At 37.5% G+C, this 26,018-nt stretch overlaps 1 protein-coding gene across 1 annotated transcript in view; it reads right to left on the reverse strand.

Annotated features, from left to right (window-relative positions):
* Nucleotides 1-26,018, reverse strand: part of TFPI (tissue factor pathway inhibitor) — a 68,005-nt gene that overhangs the window by 26,591 nt on the left and 15,396 nt on the right. The window contains exons 2-3 of the mRNA XM_062188930.1: nt 11,056-11,178; nt 2,809-3,006 (exon numbers count right to left, since the gene is read on the reverse strand). Of these exons, the coding sequence (XP_062044914.1) occupies nt 2,809-3,006; nt 11,056-11,164 (307 nt within the window). The 5' untranslated portion in view covers nt 11,165-11,178. The remainder of the gene's footprint in view (nt 1-2,808; nt 3,007-11,055; nt 11,179-26,018) is intronic.

The following is a 26,018-nucleotide window of genomic DNA, read 5'->3' on the forward strand; positions in this document are numbered from 1 at the left end:
TATTTACAATAAAATGTTAAAACATTAATATAAATTGGAACTCAAGGAATTACTAAATGGAAATTAGTCTAACATACTCTCATTACTCCTTAAGAATCATTAATAAATTGTGTATTCTCTCTACATCTAAGAAATTTTAAGAGTTTGCAATAACTATTATTTTGAGATTGTTATTGTTATAACATCAACTTTACAAGGTGTACATAGTTATTTTCAGAATCCTCAAAGGTAATCACTGATAATATAAGTACACATAAAATTTCACTGTATTAAAGCACATAATTACATTAGTTCACTTCGGGGACCAGCACTGTAGTACAGTAGGCTAAGCCAACCCCTGCAGTGCCAGCATACCATATGGGCACCAGCTCTTGTCCTGGCTGCTCTTCTTCTGTTACAGCTCCCTGCTAATGGTCTGGAAACCAGTAGAAGATGGTCCAGGCGCTTGGGCCCCTGCACGCAGATGGGAGACCAGGAAGAAGCTTCTGGCTCCTGACTTCGGATCAGCTCAGCTCTGGCCATTGCAGCCATTTGGGAAGTGAACCAGTGGATGGAAGACCTTTCTCTCTGTGTCTCCTTCTCACTGTCTGTAACTCCACTTCTCAAATAAATAAGTAAAATCTTTTAAAAAGCTAGTTCACTTTTTATCAGCTGAATTCAAAATTGGATATCACTTTTAATATTTTTTGAATATTGAAATCAAGAATTTCTATGTTCGTAATCACAAAGCTATTATCAACAGATAAGTCACAGCCATGACAATAATTTGTCATTCTAGATTTTAGTGCTATTTATATCTCTCCAGTTCTTTCTAATCCTTACACAAAGTTAGAACCGTATTATGTAGATATCACTCTTACAAAAATAGACAAGCTATGGTACAGGATGCCTTCGTGCAGACAGTGGAGAAACTGGAGGGCACTTCCATGCATTTCCCGTCTCTCAGAGGTAACGGTCCTGCACTACTTGTAATGGTCCTGCACTATTTTGGGGTCAGTGTTGACAAAGAGTGGCTTTGTATATCTTGTACGGTTTTCCAGCTCTTTATGTTGGGAGACAAAGTCCTATTCTAGTTACTCCACTCTGGTTAAAGATGAAGTTCTTCCCTTAGGTGATTTTTTTTTAAGTCTAAGCAGTAATTTTTATATGCCAGCTATGTATTAGCAGTAATCTCCTATATACAACACTCAGACATTCATACAATAATGTCAGGTGGGATTTGAAGAAATGATGAAAAGAGATAGCCAGAAGACCTAGAGTATATGCCAGCCAATCATGATGCTTTAAAACATCTCGTATAAACAGAATGATTGCATTTGAGAACATCTAAAAATTAGGTAACTTTTGCAAATGGTGAATTACAAGGTCTGTGAATTACATATAAAAAAGAAACAGGTATGTTTTTCATAAAAGAGACCAATTGATGAAAATAAACAGGTTGCTAAATGGAAAGATGAGGATTACAAAGAATGAGCCAATCAGGCCTCTAGCCAATGTACTAAAGACTTAAGAGTGATTTTCAAGTCAACACAGGTGGATACTTGATTGAACACGTATGGAAGAAAATGGGGTATAGAAGTCTGTGATGAACGGAAAACTACCAAGCAATCACAAAACCCACAGGCACCGAGAGCCATGTAACTGCCTAATCCATATTAACATCAGTCTTAGGACACCTATGGAGAGGAACGGGAAGGAAGTTCTCCGAGCTTAAGAACTGTGTTCATGCCAGTTCTCTTCCAGCTCAGGAGCACACAGTAGAGCATCCCACAGAGTCACAGAGGACAGAAGTTCTATTTTTTCCACATGGGCTGAGAGCATCACGATGCCAAGGCTGTTTAGTAAAGCTGTTTGGGGAGGTGAGACTGCAGAGCTTCTTACTTTGAAAAAACATGACATTGAATATTAGTTATTAACAAGAGACATCATCTCTATAGCAATACTGTTCAAAGCAGACAGCTCTAAAAACAGTGTGGGGGATATGGGGCTAGAAACGGGACATACAGGTGACTCAGATTTTTCCTTCTATAAAATAATTGCCAATTCAGCATTAGAAATGGAAATAAAAAATTCAAAATTTTTGCCAGTAATTATTTGGAACCTATCTCAATGAAAAGAAATAAAACCACAAACACCATTGCAATTTACATAATTTTTAAAAATATTAAATTTCAATAGGATTAAAGCAGAATCAACGCATCTGATAAATTTAATCATCTAATAGGTTGCGATGTGCCTCCAAACCTAGTTACTATATAATTATCAAGTTGGCTTCAGAAAAGTTTACTTGTGTCGGCAAGTATATTTTCTTTTCTGGGCTTTATTCCAAGGTACCAGTTAGAATGGCTGGAGTTTCATATATGTATTTCTACTCTCTGGTGCAACTTAGTATTTTTTAATTAGGAACTACAGAGCCTCACAGTGAATTCTCATGTTGCTCATCTTGATGGAGGACAGCAATGAGATCATTACGATGATAACAGAACAACTAAGTCCATGTGACTGACAGCTCTTTGCCTGATACTCATGGCTACCCAGGAAGGCTGAGTTACATTCATCTCATTGCCAGTGCAAACTTGTTCTGTGAACTGGAAAAGACTGTATGACAACAAAAGAGACTTAATTTCCTAATAACTGATAAGAAAAATGAAAAACAATACTCGAGCATGAAAGCTCAAAATATGGCACAAAGAAGATTCCTTGAGAATATTAAAATAGTATTACATTACTTTTTTCTAAAAGTGTCAAATCAAGGATTAGACCCAAAAACTCTAGTTTCTTGGATAATAAAGATTTACAGAAATCTACCTTGTGCACATTTTTCTTTGCATTCTTCCAGACTCTCGAATCGATTCTCGTTCCCTTCACATCCTCCATATATAAATTCTTCACACTGATGGGTGAGAATATTGAAAAAAAATCTCTTGATGAATGCTCTGCACGGCCCATCATCTACCTTCATTGCACAAAATGAGTGTGTCGGCTTCTGTAGTGGTGGTTTAATATCTACAAAGTAAAAATAAAAACAGTGTGTGTGACTTTCTACCAACACGATAATACTGTTATTTCCTCCGTTTTCACTCTTTTTAATATGTCCTGATTTTATTGAAAGTACAATAAAACAAGTTCATCAGAAAACATTAAAAGCTAACATCAGCAAACAAGACACACTATACCAAGTATTACAATTTAGTCATAATTAACTATTAAAGCAAATATGTAGAATAGTTTTCTAGACTCTTGTTAACAGTTATTGTTTCAGTCTGTACCAGTTGATTGAGATGGGATGAAATAGTAGTGGTGAGGCAAACTCACTCAATTGGAGAGGACCATATTACAAAGAAACAGAGTCCTCTTCATTTAATTCAGCAGATTTTAGACATAGACTAACGCAAATTTTTGGAATTCTTCACTTTTCATACTGAATCCTCTTTAAAAGCAACAATATATTAAAATTCACATGTAAAATAGATATTCTACATTAAATATTTCTATATTAAAATATAGGTGCCTTATATTACCAAAAGAATATACTACTACATGGTGCATTCTTATGTTACCATTACTGTTTTGTATAAATGTGGAGAAAATGTTTTAAACAGAATGAGGCAATTCTTTTTACATTGAGTTATAAATTTTTCTCTAAATATTCAATTTCTTATTTTAGTTGTGGGAGTTTTTCCCCTTTGGGGATATGCACATAGAGGAAACACAACTTAGATTTTATCAAATCCAATAAAATTAATAGAGGCCTTGTTTTAAATAACTTGCATTTGTTTACAGAATCTACTGGTAAGATGTATTGAAACTTGTGGTTGGTTGGCAAGGACAAAGTTGATAAATCCCTTTGGTAAAGGGATACAAAATTTCAATTAGGAGGAATAACTTAAGGAATCTGACAACAGTTAATATTATATTTTATTATCAAAAAATGTTGAGTGAGTTAACATAAAGTGTTCTCACCACAAAAATCATCATTATGTGAAGTAATGTACACATTACTTAGCTAGATTTAGTCATTCTACTGTTGGCACATACTTCAGAACATCATGTTGTAACAGCAAATGCAGTCTTATGTATTAACGAAACACAAGGAAAAAGGAAAATTGTAATTGATGCAACCAAAATGATGAAGACAAAAGAATTATGTATAATATTCCTCAAGAATTTTCCATTTATTGAGGCTATGCATTTCCTATGTCATTGGGAATTGATTATAGCTTCCTTTTGGGGGATATTACTTTCCAAGAATCTAAACCAATTGGGCCTCTAGAGGGCAGCAATATTCTATTAAATGGAAACCAGTGTCTTGTACCTTAAACTTGCATCTTCAAAAAAATGTGTTAATGCACTATAAAATAATTTACTTTGAGGAAACATGAATTGATGTCACTTTATCTGTACACCAAGCATTTTTAAAATATGGAATAAAAGTTAAGTTTCTGGATCTGTGAGAGATCATTTGTAAGGAAATTCATTTTATTTTATGTTTAAAGATTTATTTAGCTATTTGAAAGGCTGGGGTTGGGTTCTGCAAAGCCAGGAACCTGGAAGGAAATCCATTTTAAATTTTCTGGGACTCGGTGCTGTGGCATAGAGGGTAAAACCGCCTCCTGCAGTGCCAGCATTCCATATGGATGCCGGTTCAGGTCTCAGTTGCTCCACTTTTGATCCAGCTCTGTGCTATGGCCTGGGAAAGCAGCAGAAGATGGCCCACATACTTGGGCCCCTGCACCTGCGTGGGAGACCTAGAAGAACCTCCTAGCTCTTGGCTTCAGATTGGCACAGCTCCGCTGTGGTCAACTGAAGAGCGAACCAGCAGATTGAAGGTTTCTCTCTCTCATTCTCTGCCTCTCCTTCTCTCTGTGACTCTGACTTTCAAATAAATAAATAAATCTTAAAAAAAATTTCTGTACTTTTAAACCTTATGTGATTTTTTGAAAGAGAAAGCATGCACATCGCAAAATTTGTATTAAAGACTTTTAAAAAGTCTCTTCAATCACTGATTTTTTAAAAGGTTTATTTATTTATTTGAAAGTCAGAGTTACACAGAGAGAGAAGGAGAGGCAGAGAGAGAGAGAGAGAGAGAGAGAGAGAGAGAGGTCTTCCATTCGCTGGTTCACTCCCTTATCGGCTGCAATGGCCGGAGCTGTGCCCGCTTGAAGCCAGGGTCCAGGAGCCTCTTCTCGGTCTCCTTGCCGGTGCAGGGGCCCAAGGACTTGGGCCATCCTCCACTCTCTCCGAGGCCACAGCAGAGAGCTGGATCAGAAATGGAGCAGCTGGGACTCACACCGGGGCCCACATGGGATGCCAACACTGCAGGAGGTGGCTTTACTCACTATGCCACAGCTCCAGCTCCCCCGACCATTGATATTTTACATTATAATGATCTACATGATTTAAGATCAAGTGCTGGCCATTTTTCAGTAATGTTAGAACACTTTATAACAGAGTAATTGTATTATTATTGTTTATTTTTTATTAATCATACTATCGCAGTTAAGTAGCTCTAAGCAGATTAAGCCATGACTTGGAATATCTGCATCCTCTAATAAGCACCGGTTCAAATCCTGGTAGCTCCACTTCCAATCCACATCCCTGCTAATGTGCCTAAGAAAGCAGCGGATGAGAGCCCAAATACTTAGGACCCTTCCACAAACACGAGAGACTCAGATGGAGTTTTTGGCTCCTATCTTCATTGTGGCCATTTGGGAAGTAAACCAGATGGTTTGATCTCTCAAATTGGATGGATGGATGACCTCTCTCTCTCTCTCTCTCTCTCTCTCTCTCTCTTATACTGCCCTTCAAATATAATTTCAAAAATTTTAGAAGTTGTTCTTGCAATCTTGGAAGGTTTAAAATTTAGCTTTCCATATGTATGTTGAGATTTTGATGCCATCTGATATATGTAGCACTAATTATTTCAGATTTTGATTGATATCTCAGCTACTAAGATAGCTTTCAATTTTAAATAGTTTGCACTTAACTTATAAAATATAACCTGTCTTTTGATCTATTTGATAGCAGATTTTAATATTTTTTTCATTGAAGTAAACTGAGCTGATGAGAATGATAGAATAGTGTTTCACAAGCCTAAAACTTGGTAAGGTAGAACTAAAATGTAACAGAGAACTATTGTGATACAGGGCAAACTTCAGCACCACATATAGTTGTCATAAGCAGGCTAATTAGCAGGTTATAATAGTCAAAACTTTAATTAAAATAGAATTTTATATATTTGTGCAATTGCATTTTCAACTTGTTATATTTGGCAAAATATAATTTTGTATTTAAAAATACAGTTTTAAGCAATTGTTATTAATAAGAGTGCCAGTAAATCCTATCTGTATCTAGAGTACATATGTAAATATCTTTATCAATGTGATAAGAATTATTGATTAATATGTATAAATTTAATATCTCATTTTTTCTAATTCCTTTTATTTGTATCTATTTATTTGAAAGTGGAGTGGTAGGGGCCAGTGCTGTGGCACAGTGGGTTAACATCCTGGCCTGAAGCGCCGGCATCCCTTATGGGCACCAGTTCAAGACCCAGCTGCTCCACTTCCTGTCCAGCTCTCTGCTATGGCCTGGGAAAGCAGTAGAAGATGGCCCAAGTCCTTGGGCCTCTGCACCCATGTGGGAGGCCTGGAGGAAGCTCCTGGCTCCTGGCTTCGGATCAGTGCAGCTCTGGCCATTGCGGCCATCTAGGGACTGAACCATCAGATGGAAGACATCTCTCTCTCTGCCTCTCCTCTCTCTGTGTCACTCTGACTTTCAAATATATAAATAAATAAATAAAAAAGTGGAGTGGTAGAGAGAGAGAAAGAGAAATTGATCTTCCATCTTCTGGCTCATTCCTCCAGTGCCTGCAGCACCAGGGACTTGACCAGGCTCAAGCCAATAGCCAGGAACTCAGTCTGTGTCTCCCAAGTGTGTGGCATGGGCCTAAGTCTTGAGCTATCATTTGCTGCCTCCTGGGGTTCACATTAATGAGAAGCTGGATTGGAGGCAGAGTAGCCAGGACTGGAAGTAGGCAGACCAGTATGGCATACAGGCAACCCAATAGGCAGCCCAACCGCTGAGCCACAACGCCTGCCCCTCATTTTCCCCTATAAGTGTTCATCTAATTTATACGCTGATGGACTTATCTGAAATTTGAGACTTGGCTTTAAAAGGGCTTTCAGGCATATCAAGTGTGTGTTACCTACCAAAATGAATACTTCAGAGTGACGTTCAGAATATCATTGTCCTTAAGTGTTTCTCTAGACTTCCTTGAAATTACATTTCTGTGAAATAGCTAGTACTTTTTCTATATAAATTTATAACATAATTACATTTTAGAAGATTGCTGAAAATATTTTCCTTAGATAAATATCTGCATATAAACAAAAATGACTTCTGAAAAAAAATTTTCTTCCTTAATCACTGACATGACTGTCAGCTTGGGTTCGTCATTCACTGGATGCCTTTACTGAATAATACATTTATAAATGACAGCAAAAGCTATCTATATTTTCTGTCTTAATACACTCAAATGCCAGTGCTGGTATTTTGAGCTGTTAAGTTGTGAGAACTTGGGAGTCTTGCTGAGAGGCTGATAGGAGGTGGTGTTATCTACCTTGTAGCTGACCCGCAGTACATACTATAGAACTAGCACTACGAATTACTATGCTGTAGACATTTTTGGGGGAACACTGACAAAAATCTGTTCTATCAATTCTATAAAGATATGAACTCAAAACTCACATAATTTCAAGAAATGAGCAGGAACAGAGATATTTGGGCATTTTGAATCTGGCGTTTGAGTAATACAATCATACTCAGAAATTGCTGCAGCACTACTCTTAACAGTGTAGTGGTCCTCCCTCCCGAGTTAATGTTACTTCAGAGCTTTAGTCACACCTCAGTACAGATCCCCGTCTGTGGACCACTGGAAACCACCTAATACTATGTTGTGATATATATTCAGGAAGCCATGTCTTATAAATCAGGAATTAGTGTCAGATCCTTTCTCAGTGATGATTCAACTACTAAATATATTTGGTAGTCTCTGTCATCAAGTAAATCTTTTATATTTTTCGCTCTCTGGATATATTCACCCTAACTGGGCCTATTTAATAATCACGCCACCAGGTGGCGATAGTGCACCACAAAACAAAGTCCTGCAAACCAGCGTTGTGGTAATGACAATAGCTGATTTTATTATCCTTAACTGGACATTTTGTAGTAATATCATGTAACGATCACAACTTCTCAGGCAATACTGTACCCATTTTACAGATAATAAAATAACATTGTGGAAATTAAATCACTCAAATTCACACCATCAGTGATAGGCTCAGCCTTGATCCCCATGCAGTTTTACAGCAGCTGTCTCATTCAGTAACTGCGTGATATAGTCACACATCTGCAAAATTGAGATTTCTAAACTCGTATTTGTATAAAGCACACCAGTTTAGTCATACAATTTCCACTCAATTACTTTTTTTCTAAAATTTACTTTAATGTATTTGAAATAGTTTCAGCCATCAAAGTGGGTGGTAGTTTTAAGTTTCCTAGAGGAAAATACTAAGCATTAATTTTTATTAACTGCATTTTATTATTAAATGAGTATTCATGTTTACCATTCACTTTTTAGTGTATTTGTTTGTTCAATCTGTTTTAAAATATTCTTTTAGGCATTGAGGTTGGTACTCACACCTGAATTTGAAAGCATCCTTGAAACTGGTGAGTGGCCAGGTGTGCTTCCTTGTACTCAATGCTATGTCACTCCACTCAAATAGGACAGCAGTCTGTCTCACCTTTTCCTTCTTAGTTTGGAAACTAGTAACTGTGTTGAACTTGTATGAGACACTGCTGTCACTGCAGATACGACAGCACATTGGGTGTCAAATAGCCCTTCTCTCATGGAACGTACACACACTGAAGACCTACAGAAATATTCAGAAAATGCAGGGTGCTGTGCAAGAGTACGACAGGTTACACAAAGTAGCCGGAGGGGGTCGGGGGTAACTTCCCTGAGACCTGAAATTGAGGCTTGCAGAAAATGCTGACAGAGATAAAGAGTATACGCCTATGGCCCTGAACCTAGAAGACACATCCATGGCAATGTTACAGGAGTGTAATCAAATGCAGTCAGAAAAATAGAATTTAATTCACATTTTAATATAATGATCGTTTTCACTATAAATAATTCAGTTATGTCGCAAAGGTAATGTGTGGTAAATTAAAACTGCAAATTCAGATCTTTCTGGCTCTATATCTTATGAAAATTATCTACCTTTCTCCAAGTGCTTCCTACTAATTGCTTCTGTTCCAACAGAAAGGATTTTTTAAAAAGTTTTTCATGACTAGTTTTAATTATAATTTTGTCTTAAAAATATGTTTTCTAGATTACTCTTGCTGTTATTGGACTGGCATTATTTTTTAATAAACTTCACTATTGTCCTGTAAGGGAAGCCATAAAATTTGGTATGGTTTCATATGAATAATAGTCACTATTTCAATGAGTGGTATATTGATATAAAGTATGGTGCAGTTTTGGAACCATGTGATGAATTGCACTTCCAAAATAACTCAGATTTAGGTTCATGCTGCTGCAAGATTCATGAAAAACAATATAAAACCTGAGTATGGCTGTGCAGCTAATCAGTCAAGAGGACTTGAAGTCCTCTTTAAGATCAAAGTTCTTATCCATCTAGGTTTATAAACTACCTGGTAGTGCTTGGAAATTCTGACTTACCATTGGTGAGTTCATTATGGTTTCTTCATCATCGACAATCACAGGTCTCCTGGTAACCTGGTGTGCATTTTCTCAGCCCAGCTGAGGGAGATTGGCCGGCAGAATATTGGGAGCATTTGGACCCATTCTCTTCCTACTTCCCAAGACAAGAGCACCTGCCTTCTGCTTGCTGTGTCTTCATCCTCTACCTCCCTTGTTTCCATGACCCCCAGAAACAGAAATTCAGCCCAATTCCATTTGAGGATAAAGTTGAATAAAGGGCAAAAACTCATCTCATAATAACCATATTTCTGTTTCCAAGAGACGCATTATGGTTTTTACTTTATTAAATAACAAACATTGCAACTCCAGGAAATTTTTGTAATATGGCTTTCCTGTACCAGGCTCATAGATGATGGTTTTAGATGAATTACCTTCCTCTTTGCATCAACAGCTGCACAGGTGTTTCCGTCACTGCATTCGCCACATTAAACTGAAATAACCTTTCTATTGACCAACCTCCTTTTTGAAGCTATGAGATTCTTACAAACCCAGTCTCAACCATCAGTGTTTCCCTAAAACCAACCACAATTTCAGGCATAAAATATATATTTAACTTTTATTAAAGGGAAATACGGTGAACATGGGAATTTTTCATAGCTATGAAATAAAATAAGAATGTGTTGATGGAAATCTTTTTGCACATCCTGAACTGCTAAAGAAACTATACATTGTTAATATTCTCTATAACCAATAGTTGAGATTTTTATCAATAATTTACTGCTTTGCCACAAAATGTTGTTCTTAACGGAGACTTATGTGTATGATTATGGTCAATCTACATTAAAATATGATTAATATTGTTAATGTTTTTGGACTTTTATGAGTAGAATCAACTTCTCTTACTAGATGCTTCAATGTGCCTCGTGACTAGATTCTGGCACTGGGCTCCACAGGAAGTTTTTGTTTCAGAAACGTGGGCAAGAGAGAGATAGTGGATACAATCTCAAGTACCAGTGCTTCCCTGTCCTGCTCATATTTTCCTGGGCAAATGTTGGCATCAAGTTTCAGAGTTTTCTCTATAGCACATAGCTTCTTACCACATAATAAAATACTTTGACTTAAAAATAATTCTTTCTGCAGAAGTAACTTGTTTGGGGACTTTAAAAAAAAACAGCACCACCAAATTGCATGTAAGAAGTATTGTAAGAAATAAATGTCAGTTGCCTAAGTATTCATTTTCCTACACAATGAACAAATATATTAATTTTTTTGGATTAAAACTAAGAATTTTGACTAGCTCCAAAACATAAGTGCTTCTAACATTTTACCTGTAATGTTTGTAAATTCTTCATCTTCCTTGGCTGCTGAGTTAACAGGGGCAGGGACAAGACCAAGCAGCAGGCATACAGACATCCAAAAAATGTGTTCTTTCTTCATTGTGCAAATCAACTCTGAAACACAGACCCCAAAAACATCTAATAAATAAGATGTTAATGTGGACTCATCTTAGACTAGTAAAAATCCTATGTGTACTTCCAAATGCAAATATGTAGGACATTTGATTTGTATTCATTTACATCTATCCCTGTTCCATAAGCCATTTTAAACACATATGGGGTATTCAAAACTGTAGGTAAACACACTCTTTACTACATATATTTAATACTATTCCATTACATGTGCCATATTTCAACTGGCTTCATTAAGCCTGTGATTATAGAGTGGATTGAAATGACTTTTTTGCAAAAATTAAAGAAAAAAAGGAAGGAAGCAGATTATTAAGAGATGAAGGGAAGTATGATTATCTTCTTAGAATGAAGTGATACATGAAATCTGTTCTCTTTATATTAATAAAAATTTTAAAAAGAAAATGCACATCTAAAGAACAATTGAGAGACCTGGGTAAATGCTAATCACCGCGGCCAGGCATGCAGCAGATACATTTCATGCACAATTCTACTTTCCATGTCTTCCTCATAGCTATTCTTTCTCAGTCAGAACTAATTTTCTTGCATTTTTCTACAGTGCCTTTAATGCAACTTGTAATTACTTATTTCTGTTTCTTTTGGCTCCATTTCTTCTTTTAAAAAAGAAACATGTTTGCAGCATTTTCATCCTTGTTTCCTTAAAGATATATTTAATCTATAAATAATTTCCTGGTCAAATTTTCTATGTACAGCAGAAAAACAGAACTGCAGATGAAATATGACATCCAGTCAGGCTGTTTATACAGTCCCAACATACTGAGTTATCTGTCTCAAAGGAGTTTCACAATAAAATAACTTTGCATGATAAGCCAACATCTTTACGCTCTAAGGGAAATATTTCAGCAGGAGCATGAGACTTCCTGTTTCAAAATGATTTAAAGGTCCATAGCAAAAAAAAAAAAAAAAAAAAAAAAGGAAAAGCACAAGCACCTCTACAAAAAACAATGAAACAATTTGGACCCAAATGTGGAAGGAAGCACCTAATGTTTATTCAGGATGCAAAGAGGAAAAGAAGGCAACTCAGGATGTTTCAACCACTAAGTGACATGGGCGGCAGGAAGGAAAGAGAGATCATTATCAGGAAGCATTCACAGATGCAGGCGAAAATATTCCATCAAAAAGAATTGAGAGGATGCCTAGGTTTTGCCTGTAGTCATGGACAATCAGAAACCATTACATTATTGCAATATGTACCCCTATAGTATGGGTAGCCTTACAATACTCAAGAATAATGAAATAATAAATGCCATTTTGCTTTAAGCTCCATTAAAATCATTAGTGAATGCATAATCTATTTTCTAGCACCCCTTCAGAAGTGTTAATATGTATTTTATTTTCCTTCAGTAGCAGTGTTATATCATACTGTGTGTAAAGCATACCATAAACTATTTGAATCTACAACTATATATGTATGCACACACACACACACACCCCCACACACATATAAATATATACACGATTCTGAAAAATCTTTCAACTAATCATCTAGTCTTTAGCACAATTTGAACACATATTTTAAAAAGATTCTCTACTATATCCACTTGATTATTTCAGGTATACAAATCTGCTATACTTTGAGTATAAAATACAGCACGATTTTTTATCTCATGGATTAGGGGCAGGCTGAGATGCAATAACATGGAAGAACTTAGAATTAGGACTGTAAGCTAACAAGTTCCCTTCTTTAAAATCTGGCAGTCTGGAGTCTTGCCCACACTTACTGCTTTACACTTTCCTTGGTTGCAAGAATCAGACAAATTCACATCCGAAGGCTATCAGCTCATTTGTTCTAGAAAATGGGGACAGTCTAGGGAGCAAAAGGGCAGGTTTGTGTTGAATGTTGGAAACAACTAGAGCCCCGGAGCTGACCCTCACCCAAGGTCTTGCATTGCTGTCACACCCCTCAAGCAAGCTTATTTTCTGTCAGGGCCGCCCACCTTCCCCAGCAGGAAGCATGGTCACTGAGCTGTCCTGGATTTTAAACATAAGGACACGTCCTCCCACCAAAATAATGGGCTGGGTTCAAACAACTTGGAAATGGCCCTGATAATGTTAACTTGGAAAAAAAAAGTGGTCCCCTTTGATCCAACACCTTTGCATTGGAAAGCGGTGACTCACATGGATTTGTGGGTCCTAAATCAGTCAGGGGTTCAGAATATGAAAATTTAATCACATTACAAATTTTAATGGAATCATTTGGTTTTAGGGATGGAGTAGACAAGCATACTCCCAGAAAGGGCAATAATTGCTCTGAGAATAAGAGGAGGCTGTTAACAGGTATCTGACTACTACAGCAGGCCATACAGCTAATTAATCACTGATCCAGAACTTTGTGTGTTATGATAAATTAAAAAAAAAAATAGGTGAACCCACTAACATAGGAAACTTAAGAAAGAAAAATCCAGATATATCATTTTTTAAAAGTAGAAAAACAGGAAACAAACTATGAATATTACAAGAGGAATAAAACATGCACATTTGTACCACCAAATCCTGTTGTGGAAGATGACAGGTCTCATGTTGGATGCATTCAGGTAATGCTTGATATAGCTGCTCCCAAAAGCATTAGTGGAAAGCTGTACTGGAAATGGAGGTGGAACCTGACCCCAGGCACTCAGACGTGGAATGTAGGTGTTCTAAGTGGCAGCTTTGGCCCTCTACTGCACAACACTGCCTCTGTAGTATCATTTTAAAGGTAAAGTTTTATAAATTTCTTTTTTTTTTTTGACAGGCAGAGTGAACAGAGAGAGACAGAGAGAAAGGTCTTCCTTTTTGCCGTTGGTTCACCCTCCAATGGCCGCTGCGGCCGGCGCATCGCGCTGATCCGAAGCCAGGAGCCAGGCGCTTCTCCTGGTCTCCCATGGGGTGCAGGGCCCAAGCACTTGGGCCATCCTCCACTGCCTTCCCGGGCCACAGCAGAGAGCTGGCCTGGAAGAGGGGCAAGCGGGATAGAATCCGGCGCCCCGACTGGGACTAGAACCCGGTGTGCCGGTGCCGCAAGGCGGAGGATTAGCCTGTTGAGCCACGGCGCCGGCCATAAAGGTAAAGTTTTTCATTCTGCATTCCTCGTTAATTTTCAATAATCCAAACTTTATAATTTCTTATAAACTTTCCTGCTGATCAATCAGTAGCTGGTTAAATTTATAATATTAGGGTTACAAATTAGTTAGACCTCTTGTAGACACACTCTTCTACCTGTTTACTTTCAAACATCTTCCTAAAACACCATTTGTTATGTGTGATCCATCAAAATATATTGTGACAGATCAGTAAAAAAAATGCTTTAGTCATTTATTTCTATTTATCACCTGAAGAAGGAAACTTTAACAGATAGAGTTGACTTACATGTCATTGAAAATTAAAGTAAAATTAAATGTATTTTTCCATTATATTTTTTAAAAATCAAGCAAAGATACTGTGCCATCATAATTAATGGCATATTGATTTTTAGTTTGGATATCTCTTTTTGGTGTATTAGCTTCAGAGTCTTGGTAAATCTCCTTTAAATTCTAATTTGTGCTCTATTAGTTACTATTGATCAGGGAAAATATATGATATTTGTCTTTTTGGGATTGGCTTATTTCACTAAGCATAATGGTTTCAAGAGCAAAATTGACATTTTGGGGTTTGATTATTGTTTATAACCCCTTTCTCTACAGTTGAAGAACAGTGTTTTTTTCTTTTTACTATTGGTTGAATACTTAGTGGAGGGATTAGGAAATAAACTGAAGACATGTCACTGTAAAAATTAAAAGAAAAAATAAGGAAGGAGGGAGGAGGGAGGGTGGGATTGTGGGCAGGAGGGAGGGTAGGGAGGGAAGTATCACTCTGATCCTAAATCTGTATCTATGAAACACAAAATTTGCTCACCTTATATAAATTTTAAAAATATTAATGAAATAATTCTAGTTTTGCTTTGGAAGCTGTTTAAACAAGGACATATAACTAGAAGCCTTCAAAAAGGTCAAGGAAAAAACTAAAAAAGTTCAAGGAAAAAACTAAAAAAGTTCAATGAAAAAACTAGGCATGGATTTCAAAATTTTTTGCAACAAAGCAGACATATCTTTTAGTCCTACTTTTCCATGAAATTTTAAAAGTCTTCTCATGTATAAATGTGTTAGTGACTAGTTGTGCGATCTAATGTTAGACACTAAGAGGGAATTAATAATACAGGCAAAGTCTGAAATCTTAAGAACTTTATACTTTATACTCAATACACCCTGATTTTCTGAACCAGAAAAATATTTAAAACCATGTGATCTGTGACTTGATAAAACTAAGTAGAATACCTAGAGAGCTATTGGGAAGACAAACCTGTAAGTGGAATTCTCAGCTAGAACCCTGCAGAGGCCCTGAATGACTGTACCAACACAGAGCTGTCAGTGAAACCGTAAGGAAAAGGACAGATGTGAGAGGTTTGGAGTTAAGCATTGATAAAAATTGAGTGACTAAGTATAAAAATAATATGAAGTACAGGGAATTCAAGGATGTCCAGAATTCATGATGTTATTCAAATAACCGGGAAAACAGAGTTAAGTTAGGCTTGAATTCGCTTCTATACAGACTGTATGCTTGTGTCTTTTCAAAGTAGGCCTGCATAAAGGCAGTTTAGACACAGAAGACGGGAACTGTGTCATCATCACCATTTCACCAAGAGAGAGGATGTCTGCCCATTACATCAACCAAGTACCCTGCAACTTTTTGAAGAACTGTCACATGAGTATTGTAAATATTTTCTATTAATTCATTTTTTTCATTTTAATACAAATGTCTATTGGTAAACACAAACTTTTAATTTTGATACATTTGATATTTTAATAATTCAATAGATATTACTGTATTCATAAATTTATGTAAATATCAAAACAGTTTTAGAGCAATTTCATTACCCTAGAAGGAAACTCCCCCGTCCTTTATCCATTATTCCTTCCACCTCAAATTCCCAATCCCACATGTGTAGGAAAGCATGATTGCCTTGCCTTTTCTGAGATTTCATATAAAGAGACTAATGCGATGTGTAACTTTTTGTGTCCAGTTTCTTTCTATTATCATAATGTTCTCCAGGTTTATCCATGCTGTAACACGTATAGATACTTCATTTTTTTAATTACTGAAAATAATTTATTGTACAGATATACTACAATATACTCATCCATTCTTCAGACAATAGACATTTATAGTATTTCTACTTTTTAGACATTATGAATGATACTGCCATGAACATTGTGCACAAATTTTTGTGTACACATATGTTTGCATTTCTTTTGGGTATATACCTAGGAATGGAACTGTGGGCTCGTATGGCAGCTCTGACTTTTTGAGGAATTGCCAGACCATTTTCCAAAGTGGTTGCATTATTTCACACTCCTACTCATTTTTTTAATAGCACTTATAACCATTTAAGTGCTTACCTTGTTTGCCTTCTCCCACTAAAATGTTTTCTATTTTGATATGCATGGCTTTTTTTTTATTTTAATCAATTCCACCAAAACATAAAGAAATCTCAGAAAAAGTATTGCAATGATAACTTCAATTTTTTTTCAAATTGTGTCTTTCCTATTGCTTATTTCACTTTTCTGAAGGTATAAATATTTAAATTAAGAAGTTTATGCAAAATTTTAAAAGCAAATGGAACACAATTAGAATATATTTAATATTTACAAAATTCTGCTTACATGACAGTCATTTTTCAAGAACAATAAGGAAAACAAGATGATTAGTGAAATCTGAACAGATGAGCTATGTAAGTGTGTGGGAGAGATGAGAAAAGAAAAGTATGAAAGCGGTAATTAGGCTAAAAGATGTGTTATTTGTGGTTTCATTATGCATTTGTGATATTAGTATTCTTAGCAAGAGAATATGAGAAAGAAAGAGAAACAGTTCCTATTGAAACTAAGCAGAGATGAGATGTTGTGAACGTTTTACTCAGTGATTAAAATGCCACTTGGGACACACACATCTCACACATCAGAGTGCCTGAGTTCCACTCCCTGATCCTCCTCCAATTCCAGGTTCTTTCTAATGTGCACTATAGGAGGTAGAGAGCGATGGCTCAAATGCTTGGGTTCCTGCCACCCACATGGGAGAAGTGGACTGAGTCCTGGGCACTGCCTTCAGTATGGCCAGCCCTGCCTTTTGCAGGTATTTGGTGAGTGAACTAGCAGATCTCTATGTGTCTGTCTTTCTCTTCTTCTCCTTCTTGTCTCTGCCTTTCAAATAATAAAGAAAAATAAATAAAATAAAATAATGATTGAGGAACAAAAAAGAAAAAAAGAAAAAACTTTTTTTGAAATAAGGTCTTTTATGACTTTTATGACTTTCATACCAACCATAACCCCCTTAACAATCCTATCCTATAAGAAGTGTGATGCACATCTTAAGAAAACAGAGGCTCAGAAAGGGACTATAATTTCCTCAAATGGAATGAGACAGAACAGTGTGTGCTTTCATATTTGTGGCTCCAGAACTTATGGTCATCTGACCATACAAAACTGCCTTCCCAAGAATCAGTTTTTCTCTAGCACTAACTAGAAAATGTTAGTAAAATGGTGCAGTCTTATCTATGGCGCCATCTATGCCTCATCTGCCATCTTAGACCCTGCCCCCTCCCGCCACCATGTCTCTACGTTGCACTGTAGGCTTCAGTCCTAGGCTCCATGGTCCAGCCACCAGTGGCAGCTCCACCCCAACCCTAGTTGGATTTGCTTTCCTACTTCCCGGCTCACCCCCCAGCAAAGGTTTAACAGGACCTGTTCATGAACATGTGGTCCCTCTCTTGATCTCTCGCTCTTGTGCTCTCTGACTCTCTCGCCCTCTCCCTCTGGCCTGTCAGGCTTCTCCCACTGAACAATAAACCTTTCCTCTAACTCTGGTGTTTGGAAACCATCTTCCTCCAATTGGCCACAGGATGACTGTTTTGCTTGGCTATTGAATAACTATCGTGGAGAGGGCCATTCTCATATGGAAACCAAGAACCATTAAGCCAATATAAGTAGTGCCCATGCCATGAACCCAAGTCTTTTTTTCTCCCTTCTTCCTTTCTTCCCTTTCCTTCTGTCTCTGCCCCTCTCCTACTCCTCTCCCTCCTCTTCTCTTTCTCCCATTCCCTGCTGCTCTCTTACACTTTTGCTTCCCACTGTCTTTCACACATTTGCTTTCCCATGTTTCTCATGTTTCTCTCTCTCATGTTTGCTTAGTGGTGGCTAAGAAGAGAGGTTTGGAGTAAAGACTGAATTGTGCCCCCCCCCCCCTCAAAATCCATATATTGAAGTCCTAATTCCAGTAACTCCGAATTTGACAGTATTTGGATGTAATGCCTTTACAGAGATTACCATAGGATAAATGAGTTCCTTAAGCTTGGATTTTATGACTGGGGTACTTTTAAAAGAGGAGAGGAAAGACAACCCTTCTATAACAAGATCTCAAAAGGAGTCAACCCTATTGAACACTTGATTTCAAGCTTCTAGCTTCTAGAACTTAATACTTTTCTGTTGTTTAAGCCAAGCCATCTGTGCTACTTTGTTATGACAACCCTAAGCAATTTATGCAAACGAGTACTGTGATGCTTTAGATATCAGTTCTGTAACTTACTCATTATGTGAGTTTGACAGTATGTTTACTCTGTCTCCATTCCCTCATCTATGAAATGGATATTTTGCTAGAACCTGTCCCATAGTGTTGTGTGAGCATTATGAAAAGGTACTAGAATGGTGACTAGGTAAAAAAAAAAAAGTATTACTATTAATTTCACAAGTAATGCTTGACATTATTTTGCATATAGTACAGATACTTGACATTATGTTGATTTTGTAAAAACCAAAGCTCATATATCTCATTCGGTGTTGAGAACTCCATCTCAGACTGTTTTATAGTCTAAAAATATAATAGAAAAATAGCACTGAATTGGAAAGAGTTTGGTGCCAAGCAGAGAGACATTTTTGTTCTAATTTGGTCAGGTGTGGGGACTGAGAATGGCTAGCGTATACTCTATAATGTGAGGTAGTACAGATCCCAGTGAAAACAAAATGTTCTAAGGAGTCAAATCCATTGGAGCTAAAATATTTTGGCAGTTTGGCATTAGTGATTAGACAATAATTCAATAGGGATTGGCAATGGATACTGATGTGGAAAAGAATCTATGGTATGCTCCAAAGAGCCAGAAAGCACATGTAGCATGGGAGAAACTAAGGGTAGGTTGATATCATAACATTAAATTTTGGGAGAGGCATGATACAACTAGTGGGCAGTCACTGACTTAATTCTATCATGAGTTTGGGGGTACACATATTATTTTATCATCTTTAAATAAATCTAGAAAAATCCCATACCATGTTTACATATGCCTTAAAAGTCTGGTGCTCATATAACTTAAATTTCCTAATTCAGATTTTCTTTATCACAAATTAATGAAGGTTTTCCATATTAAAGTTTTATGATTAATAGTTAAGCACTGTGAATGCTTTGCCATGTTTAAAAAAACAGGACACTTCCTTTTGGCTATTTCGTTATAGTGTACCAATGAAAGACATGAGAGACAAAATCTGACACATAGAGAAGGAGGAAAAAAAGTAATTTGGAAAAAAAAAACCTTCAAAATCATTCAATTTTCTGCCCAGCAGTAGCTAATATTGTTACAGCCCTGTTGTTTATTACCTCTATGCACTCTGTGTGGCTGATCCCCAGGGGGTGTACCCTGCTGCCCACTGAAATCTAGCAGTCTATTTATTTTTAACCTGTGTATTTCTTTTTCTTCTGGTTTTCATTTTGAATGAGGAAACTAATATAGAGGAATAATGAATCAAGAAAGAAAGAAAACATCAGAATATGGTTATGATCGGGGAAGGAGACGCACTCTCAGAGAATGCAGTAGTTGTTTCTTTTCAGGTTTTGAAGCTCTCTTTTTGTAAGTACTGTTCTCCACTGAAAATTTAAAAATATTCACAATGAGTAGGACTTAAAAGTGGGTTTTGCTAAAAATATTTCTTGCTAGATTTCCAACTCTTGCCCTACAATGGAGAATTTGCATAATCTCAGGGAGAGGTCTGAGAGATTTTTCTCAGGAAAAGAATATTTTCTTAATAAATACATTGTGGGGATGCAAATATTTGAGCAGTTTCCCAGAGGAGCTCTTACAGGCTGGATAACTGCATAGTTACCGCATACCAGATTCTAACAAGTCAACACAGAGCCTTATTTATCTCTTCACTAACTCCCTGCAACCCAGCATCCCACATTCTTGGGATATTGAGTCATCATCATAAGCATTATTTTGGCATCAAGATTATTTATCTACAATAGAAAATCAAAAGCGGAAATATCATGACTTTCTAGCTGCAGGGCATTTGTTCCACACTGAACGTAAGAAATGATGTTAGAAGTACAAAGATATAAGATGTTTTTGTGGTGATGTGGTGATTTACTACTTCATAGAATGGTTTCTTATCTCTTACTAGATCTTGACAATAATACTGAGCAACCAACTGAGCATGCATATTGCATTTATGTTAGAAAACATGATTTATTTCCCAACATCAGGGACTTAGATGGTAAGTCAGTAACAGAAGGAAAACCAAATCCCAGGCTACGTTATCTCAAAGCATGCTTAACAAAAGCAACATCCATATATTAGAGACCGAACTCAAACTCAGGAAATATAACTCAAAGATATTAATTACTTATGTCTCTCCATATTTATTTCTCTTGAAATGTTTTATTTATTTGTATTTATTTATTTATTTATTTAAGAGGCAGAGAGACAGACAGGCAGGCAAAGTTTGCACTCATAGGCTATCCCCAAATAGTCACAAAAGACTAGACTGCTCCAGGCCACAACCAGGAGACGGGAACCCAGCCCAGGTCTCCCATGTGGGTGGTAGAAGGGATCTAAGTAGCCGAGCCATCACCTGTTGCTTCCCAGGATGTGCATTAGCAGGAATCTGGAAACAGGAGTGAAGCCCACATTCAAACACATTTACTCTGAAATCAGATGTGAATATCTTAACCACTGGATCAAATGCTCCCCCTCAATTTCTCTTGAAATATTTCTTTAATTGTGACTTGAAGAGAATGGTAAGGCAATGTCAACAAAGGAGCTGCAAGATAATAACTGTTTCCTCTGGTTTGCTAACAATTAGAATTCCTTAACCAATGCAAGTTTTTACTGTGATTATTTTATTATTTTTGATTGAGCTGCCTAAGTGTTTCCTGTATCTAGTTTAAAAGCTCTATACTTCATTAGTGATTGCCTCTGTTGCTGTGCGAATACTCCTACATCACTCTCCACATGAGTATAGAAACTAGGTTTCAGCCCAGACCTGAACTACCTATATTTGAGAAAGGTATGGGTTATAAACCTTAGAAAACCTGGAGATTCACCTCTCAACCCTGAAAGAGTTCACAGACGTTCACTAATGAGTCAAAGCATAAATGAAGAGATCGAACAAGCCTCAGCAATGAAACAGCTTTAAGATGGACTTGACAATCTGCCAAGTGTCATGCTTTCTTTTTTCCCAAACTTTAGAGGGAATAGAAACCACATATACACAACTTAAAAAAAAAATTGGCTAAAGGAAAGTGTTAAAATGAGGCAATTATATTTTAATCACCTGTTGAACTATTTGAGATTGATTTCTTATTATAGATCCTTCCCTACATGTCACTTTGTTATCATTCGGTGGTTCAATTACAATTCGTCAATTATAACAATCATAGTGCAAATGGAAGTTTCCTTTACTGAACCCTTATTTTTATTTTGTTTCCATCATCTATATTTCACACTCACTTTAAGAAATGTTACCTTAATCCTAATCTTAAAGAGGAATAAATCAATACTCAAAGTGGTAAAATAAATTGCCCCCCCCTCAAAATCTAAAGTTTTTAAATGATACCATAGGTATTCAGGATTCTGAAGCAAACGCCTTTAACCAATGCTCTATACTGTTGTATTTTTATAAATAATATTAGTGAAATAAAATTTAAATACTGATTGAAAAAATATATTTATACATTGGTGTGCAGATTCGTCGGTATGGTTTGTTTTATAAGTGAGATGCATAAGTGAGAATTTGAAAAAGGTAGGGGCCAGCGCTGTGGCTCACTTGGTTAATCCTCTGCCTGCAGTGCCGGCATCCCATATGGGTGCCGGATTCTGTCCTGGTTGCTCCTCTTCCAGTACAGCTCTCTGCTGTGGCCTGGGAAGGCAGTGGAGGATGGCCCAAGTGCTTGGGCCCTGCACGCGCATGGGAGACCAGGAGGAAGCACCTGACTCCTGGCTTCAGATCGGCGCAGCTCCGGCCATAGCGGCCTTTTGCGGGGTGAACCAACGGAAGGAAGACCTTTCTCTCTGTCTCTCTCTCTCTCTCTCTCTCACTAATCTATCTGTCAAATATAAAAAAAAAAAAAAAGAAAGAAAAGCACCAAAAATGACACATCAGAAAAGGCTTGAAAGGTTCCCAGAATCTTTAGCTAAGCTAATTAGAGAAAGTCTCATTAAAAAAAAAAAAAAAAAGGTAGCCACCATCTTACAATGGAATCATATTTGGAACCATGTTGATAGGGTCAGTTTTTTTGTAATTCTGAACATAAAATATCATAAATGAAGTTTACATTGATAGATGAGCTGATAAAAAATGAAAAACAAAAAGCTCCTCAATGCTTAAGACAAAAAATCTTCAATGAACTAGTCCATGTTTGACTCTGGCAAGAATGCTAAATCAGATGCAGTTCAAGGTGGCTTCTTTTGCTATCATTTCTTTCTTTCTGTTTTTGGAGATTGTTTTCTTGATTTGAAAGGCAGAGTTACAGAAAGAGAGAGAGAGGGAGAGACACAGAGAGATCTTCCAGCCACTGATTCACTCCCCAAATGGCTGCAATGGCCAGAGCTGGGGCGAGCTGAAGTCAGGAACCAGAAGCTTCCACCAGGTCTCCCACATGTGTGCCAGGGGCCTAAGCACTGGGGCCTTCTTTGCTTTCCCAGGCTGATTAGCAAGGAACTGGATTTGAAGTGGGGCAGCCGGCACTCAAACGGGATGCTGGTGCTGTAAGCAGCAACTTTACCCGCTACGCCGCAGTGCTGGCCCCATTTTAAAAAATTAATTAATTAATTAATTTTAAAGGCGAAGGTATAGAAAGAGAGAGAGAGGGAGAGACAGAGAGAGCGAGCTATCAGTTCTAAACCAGCAGATAAGGCTTGAAATGTATCATTACCAGGTAGAGACAAAAGAGACATTGTGGATAAAACTTCTAGGAGCTTAGTCTACTAGGGTTGCTGTATGAAAATATTACAGACTGAGTGGTTTGATATAAATTTATTTCTAACAATTCTAGAAGCTAGGAAATCCAAGGCCAAGGTATGCCTCAGTTTGGTTCCTTGCAGATGATGCCTGCCTACTCAAGGTAGCCTTGCCTGGCCTTTCTTCCCTGTGTACACATTCAGAAAGAGAAAAAGACTTCTCCCTCCCCCTCCTTCTCGCTTCTCTCTTCCCTTTCCCTCCCCACCTCCTTCCCCTCCTCTTGTTGTAAGGCCACCAGTTCCCTTGTATTAGGACTAAGCATTTATGATATCATTTAATCTTAATTACCTTCTTAAAATGTTATCTACAGATACAGTCACTTTGGTGGGCAGAGCTTCCACAGGAAATTTTAGGGGACACAGTTCAATACAGAGCAGATCTTCCTCATCTTTCAAGGACAGGCTTTTAAAATTAGTAATTTGTTTCAGAAATGAGGGTCACTGCCCTTTATCAGAAGGCTGAAGCAAATTTATCACCAGAGAATCTACTCTCTAATGTGTATGCCAATTCTCCCCTTCCGCACAGCTAAAGACTTGCTTACTCTGTTCCTTGCTGCATATAAATTAAGCTTGAGACAGAACTGGCCATGGCCTATCATGTTTCTATAGGGAATGTAGAATCACTAATATAGGAGGTACACTTTGCCCAAGTTATGCTTCTGTTTATTTATTTTTCTTGCTTGTTTCCCAAGAAAGTGCAACTGCCCTGGGGAAAAAAGTATTCTTCATGAATCTTCTAATAAAAATGTCTGTTGTAGTTCAAAATAAGACAGGAATGACTTGGCAGGGAAAATAGCTCCTCATTGCCAAATCTCGGCTCTAACCTCATTTCTCCATTGTAATTGCAAGCTACATGTTAGAGAGCAGAAGGCACTGCCCTGGAAGTCAGTTCTTATAACCTGGAACCAGAGGATGATTTTTTTTTTTTTCTCAGCCATTTAGTTATGTAACCTAACTGAAATTACTCAGATGTTTTATTTTGAAATTGAATTTTTCTCATAATTTTGTATAAGTAATCTTAACGATAAATATTCTAAGGGCCTAAAACCTGAGCATGTAATATTTTAACAAGATTTAAGAAAATGAGTCTCCATTATTACTATTAAGGAAATAGGTAGACATTCCCAAATATGGCAGAGAATAAGTTCTGTGATAAAACCCTACTCATAGGGTCTTCCTTTCCCCCTCATATCTGTAATCATGCCCTGACTTTACCATATGAATGCAATAGAAATACAGCATCTACATCAAATCACTTCTCAAATGATGCCGTGAGCTAGGGTTGTGGGGCGGCAGCTTAAGCCACCACGTGCAAAGCCAGCAAAACCAATATCAGAGCACAAGTTTGAGTACTGGCTGCTCTGCTTCCAATCCTGTTCCCTGCTAATGTGCCTGGGAAAGCAGCGGAGAAGGATTCAAGTATTTATCCACTGTCATCCTTAAAGGAAACCCACATGGAGTTCCAGGCTCCTGGTTTCAGCCTGGCTCAGCCCTGGCTACTGCGGCCATTTGAGGAGTGAACTAGTAGATGGAAGATCTCTCTGTCACTGTCTCTGTGTCACAATATCTTTCAAACAAATAAATAAATCTTATTTAAAAAAAAATGATGTTTTGGGGGCTGGTGCTGTGGCTCGGTGAGATAAAGTCATGAGCTGCAGCACCGGCATCCCATATGGGCGCTGGTTCAATTCCCTGCTGATTCATTTCCAACCCAGCTCCTTGCTAACATGCCTTGGAAAGCAGAGGATGGCCCAAGTCTTTGGGCCCCTGTACCCATGTGGGAGACCTATGTGGGAGACCCGGGAGAAGCTCCTGGTTCCCGACTTTGGATTGGCTCACCTCCAGCTGTTGTGGCCATTTGGGTAGTGGCTGGAAGAGATATTCTCTCTCTCTCTCTCTCTCTCTCTCTTTCTCTATCTCTATCTGTAAGTCTGTCTTTCAAATAAATAAAAATAAATCTCTAAAAAAATGATATTTCCTTAGAAAGTCTTTCTTGAGGACCTAAGGAAAACATATTTCCATGGTTATATTCTATCCTCTCCAACAGTTTCATAGTTTTAAATCACTGCAACTTGTTCCAGCATTACCCATTGCATATTCTGTCTTTTCTCTATAAAGGCAGCTCATTAAATTCAGTAATTATGTCTGTTCTCTCTGGTAGCTAATAAGCCGTCAATTAATATCTGTAAAACAAATGGACACATTAAAAGACTGGTTTTTAAAAGTTCAGGTTTTTGTTTTCAGAAAGTAAAAAAAAAAAAAAAAAAAAAAAAAGAGCTGGAGGTATGGCAAAGCACATTAAGCCACCACTTGGAATGCCCACATCCCAGATCATTTCAGAGTGGTGGTGGAACCTCAGCTGCTCTGCTTCCAATCCAGCTCCCTGCTAATGCACTGGGAAACCAGTGGAGGATGGCCCAAGTCCTTGGGCCCCTGCTGCCTAAGTGGGAGACTCAGATGGAGTTCCAGGATCCTGGCCATTTGGAGGGTGACTTTTGGAGAGAAGATATCTTTC

The sequence above is a fragment of the Lepus europaeus genome, chromosome 1 (genome assembly GCF_033115175.1).
Source record: "Lepus europaeus isolate LE1 chromosome 1, mLepTim1.pri, whole genome shotgun sequence".
NCBI lineage: Eukaryota > Metazoa > Chordata > Mammalia > Lagomorpha > Leporidae > Lepus > Lepus europaeus.